This window comes from Perognathus longimembris, chromosome 10, assembly GCF_023159225.1.
Source record: "Perognathus longimembris pacificus isolate PPM17 chromosome 10, ASM2315922v1, whole genome shotgun sequence".
In the NCBI taxonomy this organism is placed as follows: Eukaryota; Metazoa; Chordata; class Mammalia; order Rodentia; family Heteromyidae; genus Perognathus; species Perognathus longimembris.
The window spans coordinates 65,148,542-65,173,213 of NC_063170.1; the positions used below are offsets into that span (position 1 = coordinate 65,148,542).

General features: G+C 46.4%; 1 protein-coding gene across 14 annotated transcripts in view; it reads left to right on the forward strand.

The window, feature by feature from the left end:
- Itpr1 (inositol 1,4,5-trisphosphate receptor type 1) overlaps positions 1-24,672 on the forward strand; it is a 292,664-nt gene that overhangs the window by 165,077 nt on the left and 102,915 nt on the right. For 5 of the 14 annotated variants that reach the window (XM_048356179.1, XM_048356178.1, XM_048356181.1 and 2 more), the window contains 7 exons: positions 90-218; positions 2,096-2,216; positions 4,240-4,424; positions 7,933-8,081; positions 9,276-9,387; positions 23,212-23,247; positions 24,594-24,644. In XM_048356179.1, the coding sequence (XP_048212136.1) occupies positions 90-218; positions 2,096-2,216; positions 4,240-4,424; positions 7,933-8,081; positions 9,276-9,387; positions 23,212-23,247; positions 24,594-24,644 (783 nt within the window). The remainder of the gene's footprint in view (positions 1-89; positions 219-2,095; positions 2,217-4,239; positions 4,425-7,932; positions 8,082-9,275; positions 9,388-23,211; positions 23,248-24,593; positions 24,645-24,672) is intronic. The other 9 variants (XM_048356180.1, XM_048356188.1, XM_048356190.1 and 6 more) reach the window with 3 other exon arrangements.

The following is a 24,672-nucleotide window of genomic DNA, read 5'->3' on the forward strand; positions in this document are numbered from 1 at the left end:
AAGGGGACTCAGCAGGCAGGGCCATGGGCTTCTTCCTGCTTTTCTACTGGGTTTGTGTCTAATGTTTAAAGCACTCATTTGCCTTCCAGGCCTGTAACAACACAAGCGACAGGAAACACGCGGACTCGATTTTGGAGAAGTATGTTACCGAAATCGTCATGAGTATCGTTACCACCTTCTTCAGCTCTCCCTTCTCAGACCAGAGTACCACTTTGCAGGTGAGACGTGCAGCATGGGGCGGGGAGCCGGTGCAGGTCCCCAGCAGCCGCGGCTCACACAGATGGAGTGAGCAGCTCTCAGTGGGCCGCTGGGCAGACATTGGGAAGAGAAGATGCTCTTCTCTTGGTGGAAGACAGCGTTGCCAGGGCTGCTCAGGACCAGGTCCAGGACATCTCCAGCCTCAAGATGCCCAAGTCCTTAAACAGTGTGGATCTGTGCCACGGCAGACTTCAGGTCATCTTTAGATGACTTAGAATACCGAATATTGTATAAAAGTTGTTAAACTATTACTTACGGAATAATAACAAGGAGAAAGTGTATATGTTAGGCGCAGACCCAGTTTTAGTTGGGTGGCTATGGAGAATCAGCTATATTTACTGATGATGTTGGTTTTTCTTTAAAGAATTCTTCTATTCATCAGTGTTCTTCTGTACGTCCCTCTCATCACAAAAGAACCTCTTGTACTTGTAACATACCAGCACTCTTAACAATAAAACACCCAACCTTATCTTTTGGGGAGAGGAGTACTGAGGCTTTGTACTCAGGATGTCTCAGGACTTGCTTGCTTGGCTAGCACTCTACCACGCAAGCCGTACATACTTCCAGCCCTACTTTTTGCTGTGCGTGCACCATAGTCTGTATTTCTCTATTCCTTGCATGGTGAGTTGTGACTGGTATCTCATTGCTAAATATGTGTATGAGGCTCTGAATGTCTGAGACCAGAGATGAACATGGATCAGGTAAAATCTTAGCCAGGAAAACGAAGTGGTCGACAGGAAGGACTGGAGAGAACATGAATGATTAAGGGCAGAATGGATAGTAGGCCACAAGGTAGATCTAGCAGTTATCATACAGGCAGGATGTAACTCAAGACCAAACAGCACCTCAAACTTAAGGAAAGGAGATTTGGGAAGAATGTGACAGGTAGATGTATTATTCAGCTCCATGTTAATATAGCAAAGTACTTGAGGCAACTGATAGAAAAGATTTGTGTAAATCATAGCTTGGGAGATTCTAAGGCCTGGTACCTGTGTTGGCTCAGCTGTGGTGATGGTGGCAGATGGTAGCACTCATGGTGGGAGCATGAATAGAAGCAAAACTAACTGAACCAGAGACACGGACTGGAGAGGGGAAAAGAGAATGGGGGAGGGAGGGAGGGAGCCAGGAAGGAAAAGATACCATGGTCTCTTAATCCCTCAAGGCACATCTCAATGACCTAATGACCTCCCACAGAACCCCACCCCTAAAGTTTCACCCCCTCAGTGTGAACCTGTGGGAGACGCTCAGATTAAATACTATCCGGGCCACAGGAGCACCATGTCCTTTCACCCAAGGGGTCCCGTGAACTGACAGGATCAGATTCCCCATTGCATTTGGACAGCGAGGGCAAGTTACACTTTTCCATTTATTTCTTTTGTATTGGCAGGCATCAGACAGAAGCAGAGTGGATGCTCAGTAAATACTAGTTCGATTGGACTATAACTTAGGGGTATTTCTCTCTGCAAGTTAGTCTCTCGGCTGCTTAGGCCTAGGCAAGCGCTCTTACCATTTGAGCCTTGCTTCTGACCTTTTTACTGGAATTGTTTTTGTGGTTGGGGTCTTGCATGTTTGCCCAGTGCTGGCTCTGGACTGTTTATCCTTTCATGCTTCTGGGACCGCAAGCGTACACTGTCTCATCTGGATTTACTGATGGAGATGAGGGTCTCATCTTTTTTTTCTGACTGGCCTTGAACTGCAGTCCTGATCTCTGCTTCTCAAGTCACCCTGATTACCAACATGAGACACCACACCCATCCAGTGGTACCTGTTGATGATTCAGTCATCACTAATCTCTGCCACCTTCTTACCTCCCTCGCTTCTGATCTCTCTCTTGCAGACTCGCCAGCCTGTCTTTGTCCAACTACTGCAGGGCGTGTTCAGGGTTTACCACTGCAACTGGCTGATGCCAAGCCAGAAAGCCTCTGTGGAGAGCTGTATCCGGGTGCTTTCTGATGTAGGTAAGATATCAGGCCAATTTGGATGTAATGGGATGCAAGTGGATTGCCTACCATTTATTAAGCCGTTGCTTTAGCTCGAAGGTTACACAGAAGAGACATTGCCAGGCCAGACCCAGAGCCGCGTTCCTGTCTCCTCAGCCTCTCTCTTTGCCAATGCTATTCCTCCCACAGTGTGAACCAGCCAATCTCAAAGTAAGATGGTCCTTGGAAAACAAGATTTCTCGACGTGAAGTTCCATAACTTGGCAAGTTACAGTACACATGGGGTCCTTCAGACCTTGGGAAGTCCCTCACTCAAGACACTTGTTTGTTTAGTTTAGCTCCATCTGGCCATAGGGATACTTGCTTTCCTGTAAGGTATCCATCAAATTCTAGAAAACCCCCTTTCTCGGAAGCGGGTGCTGCTTTCATTCTCCCTAGCAGTGCCTTCTCCATTCCCTTTTCCGTGCCCTCCAGCCCTCAGTTCACACAGGCTGCCTGGAAAGGAAGCCATGGAACTCACCTCAGCCTGCACCAGACAGTATCCTACTGTCTGCTGTCCTTGTCTTTCGTGTAGCATTGGGATTGAACCCAGGGCCTTGTGAGTGTAGGCAAGCACTGTCTCAGTGGACTACATGAGCTATCATTCATTCATCGACATGACAGTTGTCCATACTTCGGAAGATCATGTGATCACTTGATCTTTACGCACAGGGTGTTCTGAGGAAGGGAATGGTTGGCACTCCTTTGCGGTAGGATTTGGGAACACTGGTGCCTCAAGGTCATGTGTGCATTGTTATTTGAAACAGAATACCCAGGCATGCCATGAGTATGTCCTACGCATCTACTTCTTCATTATTTCTGGTTTTCTTCCACATTTCTCCCTTTCTATATTAAAAATGCTAGGAAATTATTGGCTAACATGGTTCTTCCCCTAAGTCATGTATTTTTTTGGTTGTTGAGATTTAAATGTTTGCCTCTGCAGTGTGTCTTTGAGGATGCTAGACCTGTGTTTACAGTTTAGATTCAGGAAATAGCCTTTATTTGCTTTCAGTGTTTCAAATCAGGGAAGATGGGAAATAATTACTTTGTTGGGTTTTTTGTTTGTTTGGTTTTGGTTTTTTTGGGTGTTTCCCCCATGTAGAAACAAGGGTCATTAGTCTTAGCTTTTTTTTTAAAATAAGCTTTGGATTTGGAAATACATTTAGATTTATTTTGTTAAAGTTGCAGAAATTACACATAGCGTTCTACACACCCCTCTCCTAGGTTTCCCCATTACCAACATCTTGCACTCAAACTCAGTGCAGCAAGACCAACATCTTGTTAGACCAACATTGGTGCACTACTCTTGACTTACCTCACACTCGACTGGAGTTGACATGCTTTCTGTGAACAGACTTTTTCTATGCCAGGTTCCAGCCCCAGCTACCCCATTGCTCCCCACTCTCCTGTCTCCTCGGTGCTTCCTTGACAGCTTCTCATTCTCGCCTCGTTCTTTACGACCTTGCATATTGACATGTGCTGGCCATGTATCTCCTAGCTGGCTCTCACATATGGTTTTGTCCATCTGGAATGACCTAGTGACCCTTTTTGAAGAGGAAGCACCTTTGTAGAGAGAGTAGCTTTCATCATTGCATATGCTGTCCTGTGTGAAGTGCTGCCTAAGTCAGCATTTTGTGGGTTATAGAACAGCAAGCTTGAGGGTTTTTAGAGACACAGTTAACTCTGTCCAAATGAGCTTCCTGTCTTGATAAACATGTACACACTTCCGGATGGCCAAGAAGCCATTCATGAAGGAATCGTATGAAGCTCTGTCAGTCAGACTTACCCAGGCTTTTTGTTACCCAAGAGCATTTTAATGTTCTTTGGTGCTGCTGCCCTAGAATTCACCTTGGGAAACCCTAACGTAAAAGATGGTGATGTTGAGTCCAGTTCCACGTAAGCTGATGTGTGGCCACCATGAGCTTCATGGGTGATGGGGAGCTTAGGCCAGCCGTAAGACCTCTTGAGGTTCCAGGCTCATGTCCCATCTGCCCCCCGTGCAGCCAAGAGCCGGGCCATTGCCATTCCCGTGGACCTGGACAGCCAAGTGAACAACCTGTTCCTCAAGTCCCACAACATCGTGCAGAAAACCGCCATGAACTGGAGGCTGTCGGCCCGCAACGCTGCTCGCAGAGACTCTGTTCTGGCAGCTTCCCGGGACTACCGGAATATCATCGAGCGCCTGCAGGTAATGCCCGGTGCTGACAGAAGGGGGGTTTCCCCTGGGCTCAGCTTCCACAAGTCAGGGAACACCCGAGCCTGGCTGCTGGGACATGCCAGAAGGGACAGACGACCTGGATTATAAAACTACCGAGGATCCAAGTTCCTGACAAAGTCTTGTCTTTCAAAGTTATAGATAGACAGATTTCGTTGCCACAAATAGGCACTCTTCCTCTTAGTAGGAAAAGTTATTATAAGTATCGCAGAGGATGCTTAGAGCAAAAGCCTACCGTCTACTTTCTCCATCACTCAGGGAGATTTTGCCTCGTAAACCAGCAGATGAACAGGTGCAGTGTTCCTTAGGAGAAAGAATTTTATTTCAGAATAGGCCAAGTCAAACTAATGGTATTATTCAAGTCTAGCTAGACTGTGCTCTTTTTTTCTCCTCTTAGGACTGGCAGGAGATCTTTTCTCCTTGTGGTTTCGAGCCAGAGCCTGGGTTCACATTCGGGCTCTGCTGCTGAGAAATGAGGTAGCCTTGGGAAAGTTGCTTGACTTCTCTGTGCCTCAGTTTCATAGCTTAGAAAACAGGTGATAGGAACAGCTCCTTCCTGGGGCTGGTGTGAGCCTCAAGAGCGGCTGGCAGGTCCAGTGGTCTCAGGAAACAGCTGTCACTCTGTTCTTTTGCTCTTCCACACACAGTTAGACTGGGCAGTGGTTCTCGCTCAGGTCTTCTTGAGGTTGTGTCAGGTGGTGGCTGTGGTCAGACTCACCTTGACTCCTTGTCCTGTTTTGTGGTTGCTGTCACCTGTGCTCTCAGCTGTTGCTATGGTGACGGAAGCATCTGCATGGAGCTTCCTCACCCCACGGCAGCTGAGGCCCAGGGTAAGCGTTTCTTGAGAAAGACAAGCGAAAGCCATGCTCTTTTATCAGCTAGCTGTCAGAAGTCACGGAGCATCGCTCTGCTGTGCTCTGCATGCCAAGGTAGTTCCCAGAGTGTACTCAGCTTCAAGGGAGAGGATGTATTCAATGGAAGGGACACCATGCCACATCGTGAGAACAGTGTGACCTGGGACGCACTGAGGTGGCCTTCGTCGGAAAATGCAGTGTTTGTAAAGTGTGGGGACATTGCACTTCGTGTGTGAGCACTCCATTGGGGGCTGCTCTCACAAGGATCATGTCCATTGTCAATGCTATGACAATAGTAATTACTACTCTGAATTAGGTGAGCCCCAGAGAAGCAATAATGTACCTACAGACAAATGAGTTCGCTGATTCATTCATCTGCCCCCATGCTGGATATGGAGTACACAATGGCGACCAAACCCAAAAATAATCTTCCCCTTCATAGTGTCTCAGGTTCAGGCCAAGAGGTAGACAGTAATCAGCCAGTGGCATGGGTGAATGTAAAGTGCAAAGTGACAAAGGGCAGGGGAGAGGCGAGCCAGCCTTTCCCAGGGTAGTGGTGAGGGCCAGGAAGACTGATGAGCAGCCAGCCAGCTCTCACTAGGGCAGGGGTGAGGGTCTGGGAGACTCTGAGGAAGTAACATTTCAACCAAGGTCAGAAAACGAGGCTTAAAGACCCAAAGGATGGAAGGGCATCTTTGTACAAAATATAGCATTCAAAGACAACAGGAAGTCATTGTGGCCAAACGTGAGGCCAAACAGGAGTACTGGGATTCGTGGGGGTCAAGTTAAGAATTATTAGCTTTTACCATGATAGAACAAAATCTTGGGCAAGTGTCCCTTAATTCCTGGCCCTACGATGCTTTTGGAAAAGGAGGGAATAACTCATGATTTTATATGAGCACACAGTGTTTTCTTGCCTACCCAATCCACATAATAGTCTGTAGTCAAATTCACCAATATCTTGTGCTCCTGTTAGACTTAATTTGCACATTCTTAGGAGATGAAATAAACACACAGCTAGGTAACACTTGTTACAAAGATTTGGTCATGGCAGTTATTCATTGTGTGAGTCCCTGTCATTTTAAGACCTCCTTGTAGTAAAAAGCTTGTCATAATACAAGAACATTTACTCAGTATGATAAAGAAATCCCTATAGAGACACATGCTCACTGAACATTAGCATATTCCCCGTCCACTGCTTCGCCATCTTTGTTGTTCCTCCCGAGTGCTGAATGTCATACATTTGACAATACAGTGCAAGTAAATTGCAATGTAACGTTCGGACTTGGCAAAAGATGCAAGATTTCATGAACAACATGAATGTTATGTTAAAGAACAACTTCTACCCTGTGCCAATGTTGGAGGCAGTGAGAGATTTTCCAGAGTTAGCATCAGCAGCTAGTAAAGAAAAAGGGAAGAAAGAACAGTTTTCTCAAAGGGGATGCTGTTCCAGAAACTGATAAGACCCACAGAGAATTTTACAAAAATGACCCTCTTTTTCTTTCCCTGGAAGGCATATGAGTTAAGGAATGTCAGTCTGCTGTCTTAAATGTTGCTGGAAATCCCGCCCCCACCAAGAAAAGAAATTGTGTGATTCATCCATTCTTTATGTACCCTAAACATTATCCAAACTTTATTCAATATAAGGCAAAGCTATCTTCTTGAGGCTGAATTTTAGCTTCTAGATAAAAGGTACACCGGTTCTTTCTAAACACTGGTGGGATCTGCAATCAAAGTGAATGCAGTTGAAGTGGCTTTTCCAGGGTGACTGTCGTTGGCTCCTCAGGCCTTCCTGGGCCATCGCCAAACCCGGTTCTTACCCATCCCTTTCCACCGCCCCCCCCCCCCCCCCCGTCCTGTCTCAGCATGCCCGCTAGTTCAGTTCAGAGTCAGCAAGCCTGAGAGCAGGTTGTAGCATCTTTTGAAGATAATTTCTCATCTGTTTTCTATCATTTGCCTTTAAATGGTGTTTGTTGTGTTGGTTTTGCTGCTCTTTCAACTTCTCTCTGTTTTCCTTTCCTACAGCTATATGTTTTGCATTTGAAGACCATCATGCTATCAGGGTACATGTATTTAGCATGTTGATACAGCATGTTCATTCATTTGTGTTCTCATGTTTATATGACTTTATACTGTAAAAAAAATTCATGCTCATTGAAAATAACTAGACAACACTGGCAAGTATCACTATATAGAAGAAGATTAGAATCACCTGTAATCCACTACGCAGAGAAAACCAGTAGTGATGTTTTAATAGTATTTGGTATGTATCTTTTAGATAATGGATATTGTTTATAAATTATGAACAGCATCATAGACTCCATACTGTTGTCTGGCCATTTTGAAGCTCACAGACATCTTTCCATGTTGTTAAAATACATGTTTGCATCATATTTTAAACTCTGTGGGATGATCCCTTGAGTAGCATAAAACTGTATCAGAAGAAGGGGTGGGAGTGTGGATTGGTTTGTGCTTTGTTTTCTGCATTAGGAGGCAAGGCTTCTAATCATTTGAGATAAACGCTATGCAGTACTAAAGTCGCTCTGACGCAGCCTAGCCCATGCATCTGTTGTAGGGAGAAATGAATCCCCCTCTGCACTGTTGACCAAGGCATGCTGCCATTGCAGGACATTGTCTCGGCGCTGGAGGATCGCCTCAGGCCCCTGGTCCAGGCTGAGTTGTCTGTGCTGGTGGACGTTCTGCACAGACCCGAGCTGCTTTTCCCGGAGAACACGGATGCCAGAAGGAAATGTGAAAGCGGTGGCTTCATTTGCAAGTAGGTGGCCTGCTTCTCTGGGTGGTCAGTGGACAGAACCTTGCTGACCAGACAAAGCCTTGGTTCTTGGAGGAGAGAGTGAACTTGGATGAATGCAGAGTTATCTGATGAGTCCTATGCTGACCTTCCCACAGAGAGTTTGGTGGTGGTGGTGGTGGTGGTGGTGGTTATGGGGATTGAACTCTGGGCCTGGGCGCTGTCCCTGAGCTATTCAGCTCAAGTCTAGTGCTCTTCCACTTGAGCCACAGTGCCACTTCTGGCTTTCTAGTGGTTAGTTGTAGATAAGAATCTCAAGGACTTTCCTGCCCTGGCTGGCTTCGAACCAGGATCCTCAGATCTCAGCCTCCTGAGTAGCTAGGACTATAGGCATGAGCCACGAGCGCCTGGCCCAGAGAAAGTTTGTCGGTTAAATCTTATTGACACTCTTTTTGGTTTGGTGTGGGTTTTTTTTGTTTAATTGCATTCATCTGTTTTCTTCTTCATTCAGGAGTGTTGACAGAGCACCCACCATGTGCTAGGATGCAGACATGACAATATCAGGACCCTCTAGCCCTCAAAATTCTGCACTTACAAAGTTTTTTTTTCCTCCATTTCTTTTTCCTTAACTTCCTCCTTCTCCTCCTCTTTCTCCTTTCTTCCTTCCTTCTTTGCTTATTCCATAGAGCATAATCTCAAAGAAACTATTGGTTCCATAAGTAGACATCTCTATGTGAGTTTTCCCCCCAAGGGTGGCTACTTGTCCAGTTTAGGGGAAACCTCTGCCTGTCTTTCTTTTCTGGGCCCCTCTAAAGACAAGTCCATGGATAAGGGAACATTGTGACTTGCTGAGGTTTTTTTAAATACAGCCCTGGCATATTTTAGCAGCAAGCTTCAGTGGATAAATAGCCATACTTCATGAGTGGACCTCTCTGTGCTTTCTCTCCTCTGTATAATCTCAGCCTTGTAAGTAAGCAGTGGTGGCCAGCTCCTGCCCTAGGAGCCTATGGTATGTTCCTGACCAGCAGATGTCGCTGTTGAGATGCAGTTACCAACAGGCCCTTGGTGCGCTGAATGCCCTGCCCTGTGTTTAACTTGGGAGCCCTTAATAAATATTTGTTCTTTAACCGACTAACTAGTTACAATAAGTTGCTTGTGAAGTGTTTTTAATTGAAGGAGTGTTTCAGGTATGTAATCTGTGGTTTTTCTCCCATGCAGGTTAATAAAGCATACCAAACAGCTGCTAGAAGAAAATGAAGAGAAACTTTGCATTAAGGTCTTACAGACCCTCAGAGAAATGATGACCAAAGACAGAGGCTATGGCGAAAAGGTACCACGCTTATTTTCAAGGGATCAACCTTGCTCTGAAACTGCAAGGGAGGGGAGTTTGGAAATCCACTGTAGCTAGGCTTTACTGACTGGAGTTTAACATTTTTTTTTTAAGTTGTTTATCCCGTCTCTAAAGGTCTATGACTGTCTCCTTGAAAATCAAGTGTACTTAGTCTTAAAGATGGCTTGCCACGTAATCTAACATCAGAGAAGTAGTGCCAAGTTTTTTTTCCTGTTTAAATGCCTGGTGAGATGTAAATGCCTCTGTGTGTTGAAGTCTGGATTCCTGAATTTGGGGTTCCCGCTAAAGCATACCTGTGGGTTTGCTTGTTTCTGTTTGACGAGATGTTGCACAATCCTCCCAGTGCTTTATGATACGCCCTTCAGTAAGGAATAAAGAAGGCAACCTCTGAAATGGCTGTCTCTGTGGCCTGACACTTGTTGGTTTGTGCAGTGCCAGGGTGGGTCCTGAAAACACTCCCCGGCCTCTCGTGGGTGGGCAAAGGGGCTCAAGAACAGTCCCAGTGTCCTCTCAGCCCCAGCCAAGCACCATGGGTACAAGTTCTAGGGTCGGCAGTTTTCACTTAAAAATAATCATGTGCATTAATCAGGTGCTGTCCCCCTTTAGCCAGTTTCTGATCTCACTGACTTGCCAAAATAGCCAAGAACTCATTTTCTGCTTCTGGGAAAAAGCCGTCCTCCGCCCGGTGACCACAGTATAAAGTCTGCAGCAGTTCTGCTTTCCAATCTCTGTGTGACGCCTCTTGCACGTTAACACAGGAGGGTGCCGGAGAGGGGAAGGAAGCAGAAGAACCAGATCCTTAGCACACTGCCATCTTCCTCCCTTGTCCCCGTTTACCAGGCTTTCAAATGTCACATTAAAGTCTTAGGTCCATAAATTAAGTGGCGAATAAAGGTTGCCTAATTAGAAAATAACCTTCAGTAACTCAGTAGGAATTTTGTAGACTCGGGTTTTATAAATGTGGATACCAGAAGCAGAGCCTTCATATAGGTGAGGAGTGGCTGGATGCCCAAACATGCGTACATATGCTTGGGCGCCTAGACAGGTCTTGCTCTGAAGAAAGGGGGAAGGACAGAGACAGCCTAATGGCAGCCCTGCTCAGAGGTAGGGGGAAAGAGACTGCAGAACATAGAAAGGTTGATTAGGCAGATGGATGGGGAGCCTATGAAAGAGTAAATTACCGGGGTTTTAAAAAGATTATTGGATCCAGATGCAGTGATTTGCACCTGTAATGCCAGCTACTTGGGGAAGCGGAGATCAAAAGGATTGAGATAAAAGCTGGCCCGTGGCGGGGGTGGGGAGGGAACTGGAAGTAGTGAGATCGCATATCAATAAATAAGCCACGTATGGTAGTATGCACCTATGGTACCAACTAAAAAGGCCAAGGGAAGAGGATCTTGGTCTGAGGCTAGCCCCAAGCTAAAAAGCAAGACCCCTTCTGAAAAGGAACTAATGGAGAAATGGTCTGGAGCTGTCACCCAAGTGGAGAAATACCTGCCTAGCAGCTCAAGGCCCTGAGTTCAAACCCTAGTACCATCAGGATAACAATTCTAAAAGAAAGGAAGGGAGGAAGGAAGGAAGCAAGCAAGGAAGGAAAGAAGGAAGGAAGGAAAGAAGGAAGGAAAAAGGAAGAAGGGAATGAGTCCCTGGACCTCAACTCTCTTTTCAGCTGGTGAAGAAATTACTCACACCCAAGCAGAGGCTGGGAAGAAAGCTGACCTTTCTTTCTCCAGTTTGGGGCCCCTCATCCTCCTTCATGGAAATGGAAATGGAAATACTGGGGCGGGGCTGGGCAAGGCCAGGAAGCCCAGGCAGACGGTCTAGAAACGCGTGCTCAGTGGGCGGCTCCAGTCCTGCAGCCTAGACTTGCATCCTGTGGCCCATGCTTGCAGTGCCCTTAGCCCTTCACGCTAAGGGACCATTCAGTGAGGGGCGGGGCGCCGGGGGTACTGAAACTATTTCTCTTTCTCCCATTCTGGCTTCTGGTGATTAACTTTGTTCCGCCAAGGCTTTTTGAAGGCAGTTTTGTAAGTTTACTGGCTGTCCCGGGTGAATTAAAGGAGCTTGGCACACACGGGGCAGTCTAACTTTCTCAAGGGTGGAAGAAACTCTGTGCCAAGGCACTAACCTTTCTCAAGCCGCCCAGCTGGCTTCAGTTGGTAAATTAAATAAGGTATTCCTTGGCCTGGGCGCTGGCCACACTAGGCAAAGGTTCAGGCTGTTCCCCTCGCCCCTCCCCTCCCGGTTTCCTGTGGCCCCCCCTTAGCTTCTTCTGTGGGAGTTGGGTTGCCACTGTGCCTCACACCTCTGGGGTGGGGGCGGGGCTGCTTGCTCTGCACCCTCTCGAGTTCCTACATCCGATCAGATATGAAGAGGCCTCTGTACCCCCTCATAGCTGGTCTCTGCATGGGGGGGGTGGGGCTGAGAAGACTGCCGGGGTCACGTGGAGCATCTTGCGGGGGTGGGGGGTCTAGGCCGCCTCTCAGGGCCAGGCCCCTGGCAGCAGCTTACCACGGTGTCCGGACTCCAGTCCGGGGCCACATTTTTTCTCGTCCTTTCTCCTAAGCCCCACCCACACAAATGATGAGACCTGGGTGCCCTTCCTCGCCTCCACTTTCTTACTCAACTTGAGCACCTAATGAAAGTCACAGCTGAAAGAAGGCGAAATCGTTCTTTATTCTATTCAGAAAGGTTGCTGGGCTTGCATGCAAGAAGTGTCACCCCGTTACCAAATAGAAGCAGACCAGAAACGTGGCGAGGCTGACTTGGCGAAGGCCCTCGGTCCTCACAGTGATAACCCTGCTGGCCCCTTGTCACTGCCCTGAGGACAGGGTCTCCATAGCTCAGCCCAGCCTCAGAGAGAGCGCCACCGTCATTACTCATTTTATACACAAAGAAGACCTGGGCTCAGAGAAGTTTGGAAAGTGGCATGGGTTAAACAGCTAATAACAAGGGAGCCCCAGTGCTGGGGCCTGGCTTCTCACCACGGTGTTGGAGTGAACGAGGCTGACCACAATGGAGGGTTTCATAACCCACCTACACTTTTAAGATTTAAGTTTGTATTAGGTTACACAGTTACATAAATGTCAAGACGCAGTGGTCCTAGGAGCAGTGAATGTGGCAGAGGTTAAATGTCTAAGGCTTCAGCTCAGTTCTGATTTTTCACCCAACTCAACAGTTTCCAGCCAGTGGCAGGTCATTTTACCAACCATGAGTGTCCTTGGACCATTTGCAACCTATGGTTGTGGCCAGATCTCATGTGAGGAGTCAGATTCACACATAGCACATGGTCTGCTTATTTTGTCTACTGGCCCCGAGGCCAAGAATTGCCACAGACGAGGAAATGTAGGGACTGACGGAAGAAGAGTGTCACAAGAATTGGATCAAGATCATTGTCTTGGTCTGTTGTTACTATCGTGAAATACCAGAGGCATGATACTTTAGAAAGAACAAAGGCTTAATTAGCTCCTAGTTTGGGAGGCAGAAAGGCCATGACTGGGTGGCCACATTGACTTCGTGTCTGGTAAGGATGTCAAGGTGAGCACTGTTGTGGGAGCCCTTGTGCTAAGGAGCCGGAGAGGGCTGCTTCTCTCTATGGGGCCAGGCTTGCATGGGAAACTGCCTGCTCTCATAAGAACTTGCTCAGGGTACCCTAGGAATTGCTTGTAATCATTTCAAGGCCAGCACCCCCAGACCTAAGAATTCCCCTAGATCTCACCACCTCCTGACATCCCATCCTCCTAAGCTTAACGTGTGTGCCTTGCAGAAGCCTGGCCTAAGCACAAATCATAGTGGCACCTTAGAAATAATTGGAGCTATGGGAGGTCTGAAATGCAAACAGCCAACCATACTCTTCTCGTGGTAGGAAATATGAGGGAAAGAAATGTTTAAAAGAACCACGGGGAGATGCATGTCTCTGTGATATTTGCTGTGTCTCTCTCTCCTGTGAATTCAGAGGACTGAAGGTTAACAAGATGGCAGGACTTGGTAAACTCTGGTTGTGAAATGCCCTCTGAACTCAACCTTCAAATTCAAATTTGTCCATACTGAAGGAAAAAAAAACAACTACACTTCTCCTGGATAAACATGTCCAGAATTTAATCTGAATCCATCCGTATCTCATAGTAAAGCTTCAAGTCCCTGGACTCCCTCCCCTCCACCACCAACACCCCTTTTTTGGGGGAGGGGGGTACCAGTCCTAGGGCTTGCGCTCGAGGTCTGAGCACTGCCCCTGAGCTGCTTTGTACAAGTCTAGTGCTCTACCACTTGAGCCACAGCTCTACTTCTGGCTTTTTGGGTTGATTAATTGGAGATAAGAGTCTCAAAGACTTCCCAGTCTGGCTTCAGGCTGCTCAGATCTCAGCCTCCTGAGTAGCTAGGGTAATGGGCATGAGCCATTGGCACCCAAGACCTCCCCCACTTTTTTTTTTTTTTTTTTTTTGGCCAGTCCTGGGCCTTGGACTCAGGGCCTGAGCACTGTCCCTGGCTTCTTCCCGCTCAAGGCTAGCACTCTGCCACTTGAGCCACAGCGCCGCTTCTGGCCGTTTTCTGTATATGTGGTGCTGGGGAATCGAACCTAGGGCCTCATGTATCCGAGGCAGGCACTCTTGCCACTAGGCTATATCCCCAGCCCCCCACTTTTTTTTTTTTTAAGAGCATAGATACTTTATGTCCTGGCCTCTCTGGCTTACTTTAGCTGTTTATCAAGCTGCTGTTGGAATGAATTATTACTGGAAAGAGACTGGGAAATTCAGAGGCCAGGCATTCATATGAAAGGATATCTCTGAATTTCTTTCAAATTCCCCTGCTGAATAGTGGTGGCTGTTTGGTTCCTCATTACCCCAGGTAACACTGGGGTTTCGTGGCATATAAATTGTCAGTCCTCTGGTAACTAGCAAAGTTGTTTTGTTCTAGGCAAGTAAAGTATTAGCCTTTCTAGAAAGTGTCTAGCATTTCTGACAGCCTCTTCAATTTGCAGAATGTTCTATACACTAGTGAAGCAAAAGCAGAATCACTCGAGGGTCACCCAGTTATCCTTAACCAAGTGTAACTGTGACAATCCTCCTGTGCTTTTTCTTTTCCTTGGGTTGGATGCTAAAGAACCCTTTTACTAATTTCACTTGAATTTGCACATCTGTAGTACAAGCCCAGGGTAAGTTGGTCTCATTGTCTGCCGTGGTTAATCCCAGTTCTGATTGGGCCCAACTTGCGTTTAGGCTGCTGACCCCTCCCCACTGAACCCACAAAATGAGTCTAGAGGGAAAGTTTTCTTCTCAGTCGGGTTAATCCTACAGTAGTCATTGACTCTGTTCTTTTCTACCTTCTTCTGAGAAACGTTGCTTGGGGAATTGGGCCTTGTTTCTGCTTGATTCATGTTTCTAAGCGAGAGTGAGGCTCTCTGGATGGTTGGCTAAGGCACTGGCAGTGGTTGAAGCTGGCATGTGAATAAAGCACGGCATATCTTGCCCATTTTATTCTAGAGCAAATGTCAACCCAAACTATGGCAGTGTCCACCGTGCACAAATCCCTTAAAATGGTTGCCTGCTTTAAGGTCAAAGTTAGCGCTAAGAATACATTCACAGAGTTTCTAACACTTGAGTTGGCTTGTATTTCCTTTCCTAACTTAACTTTCTTTTTCTCCTCCCTCCCCTCTTTTTTCTTTCCAGCAAATTTCCATTGATGAATTGGATAATGCTGAGGTTCTCATTGTGTTGGTTTTGTTTTGAATGTCCCACAGTGGCGTTTCCATGACACCCCGGCCCCGTGCTATGTCGTCTGCTCTCTACACTGTCTAGCGTGTGACCTTGTAGCGTGTCTTCTGGGAGTGAGTGCGGTCTGTCCTCCGTGTTAGCGTCTCCCATGAGTACGCTGCCATTTGTCCTCAGAGATCCCTTCATCTAGAGAAGAATTCCCTAGCTAGAATCTCAGCCGAATCAGTGCTGGTCACTGGTTGTCGCTGAAGCCTAGTTTGGATGTGAATGTAAAGAGCTTTTCTATCCATATGGAAAGCATCTGACCCAAAGGGAGGTGATTGCATCGGCAGAGTTTGGGAAAGTGGTAAAAGAAAAAACAACAACAAAACAGTAACAAACAAAAACAACAGCAACAAAACGCATTTCATTTCCCGGTCTATATGTTGAACAGTATTGAGTAGGAAGGGTCATGGAAACATTTTCAAAAGGCAGTGTAGATTCTAAAGGGCCAGTTGAGATGCTTCCGTTCTAGAAGAACCACCTGTGGATCTAGAAATTGAGATGTCATCCAGTGGCTTCCGCACTGATTGGTTGTATTTACCCACACTGACCCTGGAGTCTGGCAAGGGTGTGGCCATTTTGTCTGGGATTTGAAGGCCTCTTATATATTTTCATTGGGGGGGGGGATTTAAAAGAAATTCCTTGCCATGTGTTTAGGCTGAGATGCATAGTTGGCACATGGAAGTAGAAAATAATTAAGAAATGAGTGTATATAGTTCAGAAGGTTGGATTGATTGGCAAATGGAGCATACTGGAATAGAATTTTATATGACTTTGTAGAATTATTTTTCTGGTCTACTTTAGAAGTCTACTCCTCCTCTTGGCAGACCAATGAATAACTTGTCTTGGATAGGACAGAAATGTCATCTGCTGTGAAATCCATAATATACATCATTTAAAAGATAATTATAAATGGTTCAAATCTACCTAAGGAGACTTGGAATCAAACGGGCTTTAAAACTGAAAGCATCACCATGGTTATGAATTTAGTTCACTTGCCACAGGAATAGAGCTTAGAAAAAGAGGGAGAATGGCTAGTCACAGCCCATACACTGTAAGTTAGCGGTCACATTAGTGTGAGCACCAAGGCAGCTCAGCTCCTAACAGGTGGTTCTAACCCAGAAAATTCCATTAGGTCAGAGTTGTCCTTGTGTTAACCAGGCACAAACAGGTAAGGAAGCCTTCCGGAGATGAAAAGAAGGGGCATGGAGTAAGCAGCTTAATTAACTGCTTTAACTACAGTGACTTCTGCTGTGTTCTGTTTAGCGTTCCCACTTGGAATAATTTGTATGCCAGAAAAATGTCCTGTGTATGCTGACAACTCTTCAAAGGTTTTCTCCTTTGCGCTTACCATTGGGAATGCCTCACTGGTTTAACTCCTGAAGCTGAGTTTCTATTTGCTTAAGTACAAATCAAGTCAGGGAAGAAGAGCTTTTCCTAACCGAACCTGCAGTGTTATTAATACACTGTTTGTGCACCATAGTAATCAGTTGATGTGTCTGCTTGCTCAGGATACAACTCTCTCCTGGCTGGGAATTATTGCTTGCTTATGGAAAGATTCCACAGTTGGAGCAGGTGTGTTTATAATTATACTCTAGGAAATCGAATACTGTCTGTTTATAAAAGAAGAATGTTCTGGCAGGCACTTGGATTCTTTGAAAAATCCCTGAGGAAGCAACTGTGGATCCCCTCTGTGTGGTTTCCCTTGGCAACCCTCAGAACCCTGGGACAGCAACACCCTGTCCCCAGTCCCTCAGGCCACTGGACCTCCTCTGGGTAGAGATGACTGATGGGCCTTTATCATCGATGCTGTTCTGGAAACTATCACAGCCCCCTACCAAGTGTTCAGTCAGTATGGGAGCCTACAGCTAGCTTACAGCTGCAGTCCTGCAGAGGTTTATTTATTTTTGTGTGTGTGTGTGTCTTTTCTTTTTTGGTACTGGGGATCGAACCCAGGACATTGCACTTGCTAGGGAAGCGCTTTGCCACTGAGCTACATCCCAGCCCTCCTGCAGAGGTTTAATGAGAGCTCATGTTGGCTGAGATCAGGGTGGGCCCCTCACACTGTCCTAAATGTGGTGTGCACCCCAGCTCCCCGTGTTTGAGGAAGGGCCACTGCCCTTTGATGATGGAGACGGGCTGAGCCTTCCTTGAATGACTTGGAAGAAAGCACAGCATGGCGCCTCCTGTATCCCTGAGCAAAAGGTTGAAGCGAGGACAGGGGCAGGAAACGTGCATGGTATGGGGCTCTTCGCAGCTGCCTCCTCAAGCAGCATCTTATTTGACTCCAGGAAGTAGATGGTGTTTTGTTTTTGTTTTGTTTCCTGGCAGGTAAAGAGGCAGAGTCTGCATGCTCTCTCCTTCCCTCCTTCTCTCCCCCCCTCCCCCACTTGCTCTTTTCCACTGGAGGTGTGAGGGGCAGATAGGGACACCGGGCAGGGAAAGGAGACTTTTGACATTGGTGGCCCTTTACCTCTGATTCATCAAGTTTACAGCTTGATGAGCCATCATCCAAATCAAGATATAGGGTGCTTCCATCACCCTGAAACCCTCCTCATTGCCTGCCCCCCCCCCTTTTCCATTAGACAGCTAATGTTAAAGTTGTTGGTTTCTGTGGCTGGTTTTTCAGTGCTTGGTACAGTGCTAGGGGATTGGAATACCTTGGTATCCCCACTACCGAGTGCTGGATCTTACAGCTGTGTTGGAGAGATAGACAGTAATACAAATGAATGCGTCAGCTGCCCATTGTAAGAAAGGTTAGAAGAAACTCATCAAACCATGGATCACGCTACCTGGGTATTCCTTCCTAAGCCGTAGGGTCAGGTAAGAAGGGGCGAGTAGCCAGAGGTGATGGCCCGAGTCTCCTTTTCAGACTTGGAAGGGCCAGGCCAATCACAGGGAGAGAGTGCTCAGGCCTCAGGCTGAGGTGGGTAGCCATCTGATCGTGGCCCCCTGTGGTCCTCTGTCCTTGGGAAGGCCCGCAATGTTCAGGCAGGGAGGGCCATAGCTTAGCGCTTGTGTTCATTTCTACTCATGTGAGATGGACTGGTCATTGAATTGTTCTCACTGAGAGTCTCTGGTCACAACTACAACTTTGCCTTCCTGTAGTGCAGAATGAAAGGAAAAGAAAGCTAGACAGACTTGTCATTCTCTATGGTGACTACAGCTTGCTCTTATTGGGTTCTCAACTTTTCCCACCTCCAGGGTTTTTTGTGGGGCTTTTTTTTTTTTTTTTTTTTTTTTTTTTTTTTTTTTTTTTTTGCAAATGAAAGATGCCACTGACAGGGAACTTGGTAAAATTGAAAGATGGAAGAAAGCGCGCTGGAGAGATGCAGCAGAACTGCGCCATTTCACCTCCAGGGGGCGTTCTCATGACGCCCAACTCTGGGAAGAGGTGTCCTACTTTTCTACATGGCTGCGAACTGCAGAGTTGGGCATCTGCCAGCATTCGGGTGGCAGTTACATAAGAGCTGCCTTTTTTCCTGGAATTTAGGCTCACTGCTGATGTGTGACCTTCACCAGTAATTGCCAATAAGTGCAGCAGGCTGTTTACTGTTCGGCTCTGGCATCCGCAGAGGGGGCTCAGCTCCGGGCACACAGAGCGGCCACTGCGGCGGCTGCCCGGGCTGCTTCTCTGCTGGTTTGAGATTACTCCATGGCAACCAGAGTTGTATAATTCATTCAGGTCCAATCGCAATTTTTAAACAACAAATGATGTTATTCAGTGTTGATGAACATCTCTAAGATATAGGTAAAACGACATTGTTGGGAACAGGGTACTGTTTCTTTATTTTTGTTTCTTAAAACAAATAGCATTTAAAAATGATGTTAGTAGTTGTGAAGATTTGAAATTGTTCCCCTAAATGCTAGATAGCTTCTATTTTGGGTTCAATTTTCTTTAAAGCTTTCTGCTCACTTAATGAAGGGTTTTCAAAGGCTGGTGAAGGGCAGGGCCGGGCCCAGCAAACCTACTTGCAAGCTCATTCAGTGCTGTTTTTGTTTCCCTCCTTGGAGGCTGCAAGTGGGTAAAAAGAAACTAAGGGCTGGAAAGGAAACTTAGGGGGTTGGAAATGCTAAGTTCCCTTTGATGTGCTCATATCTGGATCTAGGCTACAGTCACATTTCTAGATTTGTGTTCCCCTGGCATCTGGGTGGTCCAGGGAGAAGAGGGAGTTCTGTTGAGGCAGGAGAAAGTGTTTACGGCCTGTGATCTGCACTGGCCTTTAGTAGACACGTAATGGATGGATGGAGAGATGGACAGGTGTGGGAGGACTACGTGTTGTAAGCCCCAGAAATAGTCTTGCTAGGAAGTCTGTGGGATTATTTTCATTCAGACATTACAAAGTATAATTTTCTTCATTGATAGCAGAAGTACATCCCTTGATAAAATGTTAGGCACATTATGGATTGAAAGCAATTACATGATCATCTCATATCACAGATCAGGTTACTCACTCAAGTACCATAGCGAGGATGCCCTGGTTACGGGTCCTCATCTGGGAGGCCCGCTTAGGACTCGTGACTGCCGATGCGGCTTGAATTGTCTACTGAGTTCCTTTTCTTTTCCTGGTCCACCCTTCCTTTCTTTTCCTTCCTTCTTTTCCTTCCTCCCCTTTCCTTCCATCTTTCCTTCCTTCCTTCCCTTCTTCCTTCCTTCCTTCCTTCTCTTTCACCTCCTTTTCCTCCTCCCCCTCCTTGTTCCCCTACTACTCTTTCTCCTCTTCCTCTTCCTTTTCCTCCTTCTTCTGTGTGTATGTGGGGGGGATACTGGGGTCAAGCTCAGGGTCTCTGGCTTGCTAGGCCAGTGCTCTACCACTTGAGCCATACCCTCAGCTATTTTTTTGTTTTTGGCCAGTCCTGGTCCTTGGACTCCCGGCCTGAGCACTGTCCCTGGCTTCTTCCCGCTCAAGGCTAGCACTCCACCACTTGAGCCACAGCGCCGCTTCTGGCCGTTTTCTATATATGTGGTGCTGGGGAATCGAACCTAGGGCCTCGTGTATCCGAGGCAGGCACTCTTGCCACTAGGCTATATCCCCAGCCCCTCAGCTATTTTTGCTCTAGATATTTTAAGATAAGATCTTATGTTGATGCCCTGGGCAGCCTGAACTCTCATCCTCATATTTTTGCTTCCTGTTGAAATGGCAGGTGATTGCACTGCATTCAGCCTTTTATCAGTTAAGAGCCTTTCAAAATTTTTTGCCAGAGCTGATCTTGAACCAAGATCCTCATAATCTCTCCCTCCTGGGTACTTGGATTACAGCAGTGTGCCATCACAGCTGGCTTCTTTTTTTTCTTTTTGCTTAACTTACTTGAAAATACAGAAAGATTTAAGATTAAAAAAAAACAACAACTAAATATGCAGAAGCTTTCCAACTCAAAGCTAGCATCCGCTCTTGTTAATCACCTGTTGGTTTGGGAGACTTGGCCTAAATTAGAGGGGTTCACACCAGAGGGTAGTAACTGACCCTGGTACTAGGGAGGCAGAATAGAAGACCTGTGACATCACACACATGCCCACAGTCCCCACACATTCTCCACGAGTTCATAGAAACCTTCACCTTCCATGTCAAAAAAGAGAAAGAAAAAAAAATTAATGATAAACTTGTGCCAAGATAATGCAATTCGTGTATTAAACATTGCTTTTTAAATATTATATATTATAAAATATAATTACATATAATTATATGGTAATTATCTTCTTTGAACAGGCATGGTTTATTAATATGCTTATAGTTATCAAAATTGTAGCTTACTGTCGTAATACCACCTTCTCCTCAAGTAACTAGGGCTTTAATCCTCAGAGGAGGAAGTGCTGGTGGAGGCTCTTGCTTACTTTACCACATTACAAACCAGGTCTGGTTTGGTCTTTTCCATGCCTGGCAGTATTTTATGCTCTAATAGGTTGGATTATTTGGAGAACTTGTCTCCTACATTTTTTGAAATGAAATTTCCTGAAAATATACCAAGTGCTGTTTGGTATTTTAGCTGGAAGAAATCCCAGAAAGTCCATGGTCTAGTCTTCCTTGAACAGGTGAGGAGGTGGGAGCCACTGGGTCTCTCCGAGACCCAGGGTCACGTGACGCCAACCCGGTCACCTGGCACGCACTGGTACTCTTGGCTTTTCCACTCTGTTCCACAAATGGAAGCATTAAATTATTGTTCTTCTGCTAGACAGTGTTCCCTGAGAGTGCAGAGCAGCCTCTGTGATCACACAGCTTCAGGAGATTTTTCGAGAAGAGGAGGAACATGTAGCTAATTAGTTCTAATGTTGTTTTCCTTTAAAAAAATCAAACTAATGCTCAGACAAGCACAGCAGTCATTTAGGGAGGAAGAGTGTTTGGTATAATTGTAAAAATCTCAGCAAGCCCTACTCAGAATACTAAATAAGGTATATACAACCTTTGACCAGTGTACAAGAATTCAGAATGCTACCCTGGACAAAGAGAATCAAAGGGAAGCAGAAAATTAAAACAAAAGGGATACACCAGTTCTGCTTACATCTTGTTTATTTTCTCAAGCTTTGGCTTGGATTGTCCAAGGAATAAATGGGTAGCTGCTTGGGGTCCTGCAGGAAACCCTTTCCTGTCATCCCTCCATTCTAGTCAGAGGATGAACCTAAAGGCTGTTCAAATGGGCATGTAACCAGGGCAAAAGATAGCAGATCATCTTCTCTCTATCTGCGGCTGCTCTAAACACACAAGCAGTTGTTTTAGTTCTGTTTTCTCTTTCTTGTTCTTTTTGCACTTAGAGCAGAAAGCAAAAATGTGTACAGATTTAATTTTTTTTAGCATAAAGCATATAGACGATAAAGGCAGGGTTAAAAATGCCTTCAATCGTGTAATCCTAGCTACTCATGAGGCTGAGATCTCAGGATCAAGGTTAGAAGCAGGAAAGTCCATGAGATTCTTATCTTCAATTAACCACACTGAAGGTAGGGCTCAAGGTAGGGCGTGGTAGGTCACCAGGCTTGAATGGAAAAAGCTGAGGGATTGTGCCCCGGCCCTGGGTTCAAGCCCCAGTGTCTGTATATTCTCTCTCTCTTTCTCTCTCTCTCTCCCTTTCTCTTTCTCTCTCTCTCTTGCGTGCACACACACATATATGCATGCACACACACACACACACACACACACACTTATGCATTTCCCATCTGTTTTTATTACCTACTGGAAAATAGAAACAAAAAGGTTATACAACAAATAAGATTGTGTGCACAGTTAACAACCTTATATTGAGAGGATTTTTTTTTTCTCCATCATGTGAATCAAACCACCAAAGCAGTTGCCGGAGCTGTCTCAGAGGCCAAGGTCACCCAGTGACAGCAGCTGTCTTGGCTGCGTTCCACAGTCCCAGACTGCACCTTGGACCAGTTAGCCATGCCGTGTGTGCGTGACTCAGGCCCACGGTGGCACGGGCACGATCTTGGCGTTTACATCTGCTCCAAGCACGTGTCCTTTGGACAGAGCCGTGGCACTCTTCACATGGAGCAGTGACCTTTTTTCTAGCCACACCTTTGAGCCATGGTTCCCACCTTCAGAGTTGCCTGCCCTTCATCTCTCCTCTGTGGGCTGGGAGTTGTGAAATGAATGGGGAGGGGATGAAAGGGAATGTCTACAAGGCGCCCGCAGGAGTGAGGGGAGGGAGCCCAGCCAGAGAAACCTACAAGAGAAATCTAAGGATGGGACAAAACCACCACCAAGTGCTCTATACCCCGGCACCAACCTCCCTTCTCCCAGAGACCCTGATGCAGGAGCACGTGGTGGAAAACCAGATGACAGGAGTCCCTCCTCCCAAGTGAGTGACGAGATGGGACTTTCCCCACATGTGGCCATGCGTCATCTCCCCTCCCTGAGCCTCCATCGGCCCTCAGAGCATCGCTTTCCTTCTCTCAATAGTCCTGTAGGACACCCACGTGCAGGGGCTCTTCCAGTGACATCGCCTCGTGTTTGCCCTTCCCTTGAGTGTTCTGTCCTTGAGTGTTGTTCTAGACTTCTCTGTGACCCACGAAAATGCAAATGCCATAACTAACATGCTTTGTTTTACTCCCACCTAGCTGCCACAAACTCCGGAATCTGAGAACTCCACCGAGGTGTGTCGCTCACCTATATTTGTCCAGCCAGCAAATATGGGTGCTCCTTGCTCGTTCTGGTTGCGTCCTGTGATGAGATGCGTGTCCCAGGGGTAGCCTTGGGAGGGCGGTCTCTAGTAGGCTGGGAACTGATCATTGCTATACAGAGCTAAGCCACGTGTCTTCTATCTGAGAGGGCGTGTCCCAGTTCTTCACTGAGAACTGTCTCCAGGCTTGAAATGCTCCATTGAGAAATTCTGGAATGGCCCAGACCTTTTCGTTGTTGTACAGAATTTGACGCTGGATCCTATGCAAAATGAGGCTGTTTTGAAATTCTGGATATTCACTTACAGTTTTGGGTCGGAACCACTAGGAAAGTTTTAGTTTTACAAGTTTTTTTCTGTGTTTCCCTTCCTGCCACTGATTCTGCTTGCAGGTGAGGAACTAGAATCGATGCAAGTGTGGTAGAGCAGAGAGAAGCTTTCATGGTGGGAGGGGGAAGGAGAGCATATTTCTGGGTGTCAAAATTTACTCACCAAAGCTGTTCTTAAAAAAAAAAAATCATAGGGGCTGAGAATGTGGCTGAGTGGTAAAGTGCTTTAGTACTACTTAAGTAGAAAAAAAACGTAAGTGGTGCTGTGGCTCAAATGGTAGAGCACTAGCCTTGAGCAAAAAGAAGCTCAGGACAGCAGTGCCCAGGCCCTGAGTTCAAGCCCTAGGACTGGGGGGGGGGGCGCGGGGGGGAAGCACCGGAATTTTAGCTAGAATGAAATGTACTTGATGTGGAAGCAGTCTGTTGGAGATTTTAAGAATGCAACATAAATGATGGAATCGCTAAGCTGCAGTGTGGGTGTTTTCCAATGATCAGTCTGGCATATTCTAATCAGAGCCCTGCACCACTGGCTTTGATTACAATACTTATCCACTAGTGGGTTGGGGAAAGCTGTTGGTCCCGTGTATTTGTCATCTCCAAACCACGTGCGTCCATGTTCTTCCGCATGCGCTATGTAATAATGCATGTATGAACTAAAAGAGACTGCCCAGGCGAATCTTGCCTTTTACAATCCCCTGAGGGGTAAGATGAATTTCCGTTCATAACCTTTAGAAAAAACAAAACCTTGTGTTGGCCCAGAAGTCCTCTACCTTACACTTTAAACAATGCAGTGAGGTGTTGGGGGTTTGGAACAATGAACTTGTTAAGCGGGGTCTACAGTAACTGAACATCCCTGTATGGGGAACAAGCTGTTCTCTTGTGTAACCCTGGCTGTCCATGAGCTTGCAATGTGTTTTGTTTGTGACTGATGCTGAAGACGGGTAGTGTCTCCTTAGTGTGTGTCATACTTAAAATGGAATTTCTGCATGCTTAGCAGGAGCTTGAACCAAGTCCACCCCTGAGGCAACTGGAAGACCATAAAAGGGTACGTAGTTGTGAGTCTTGTGTGTTGG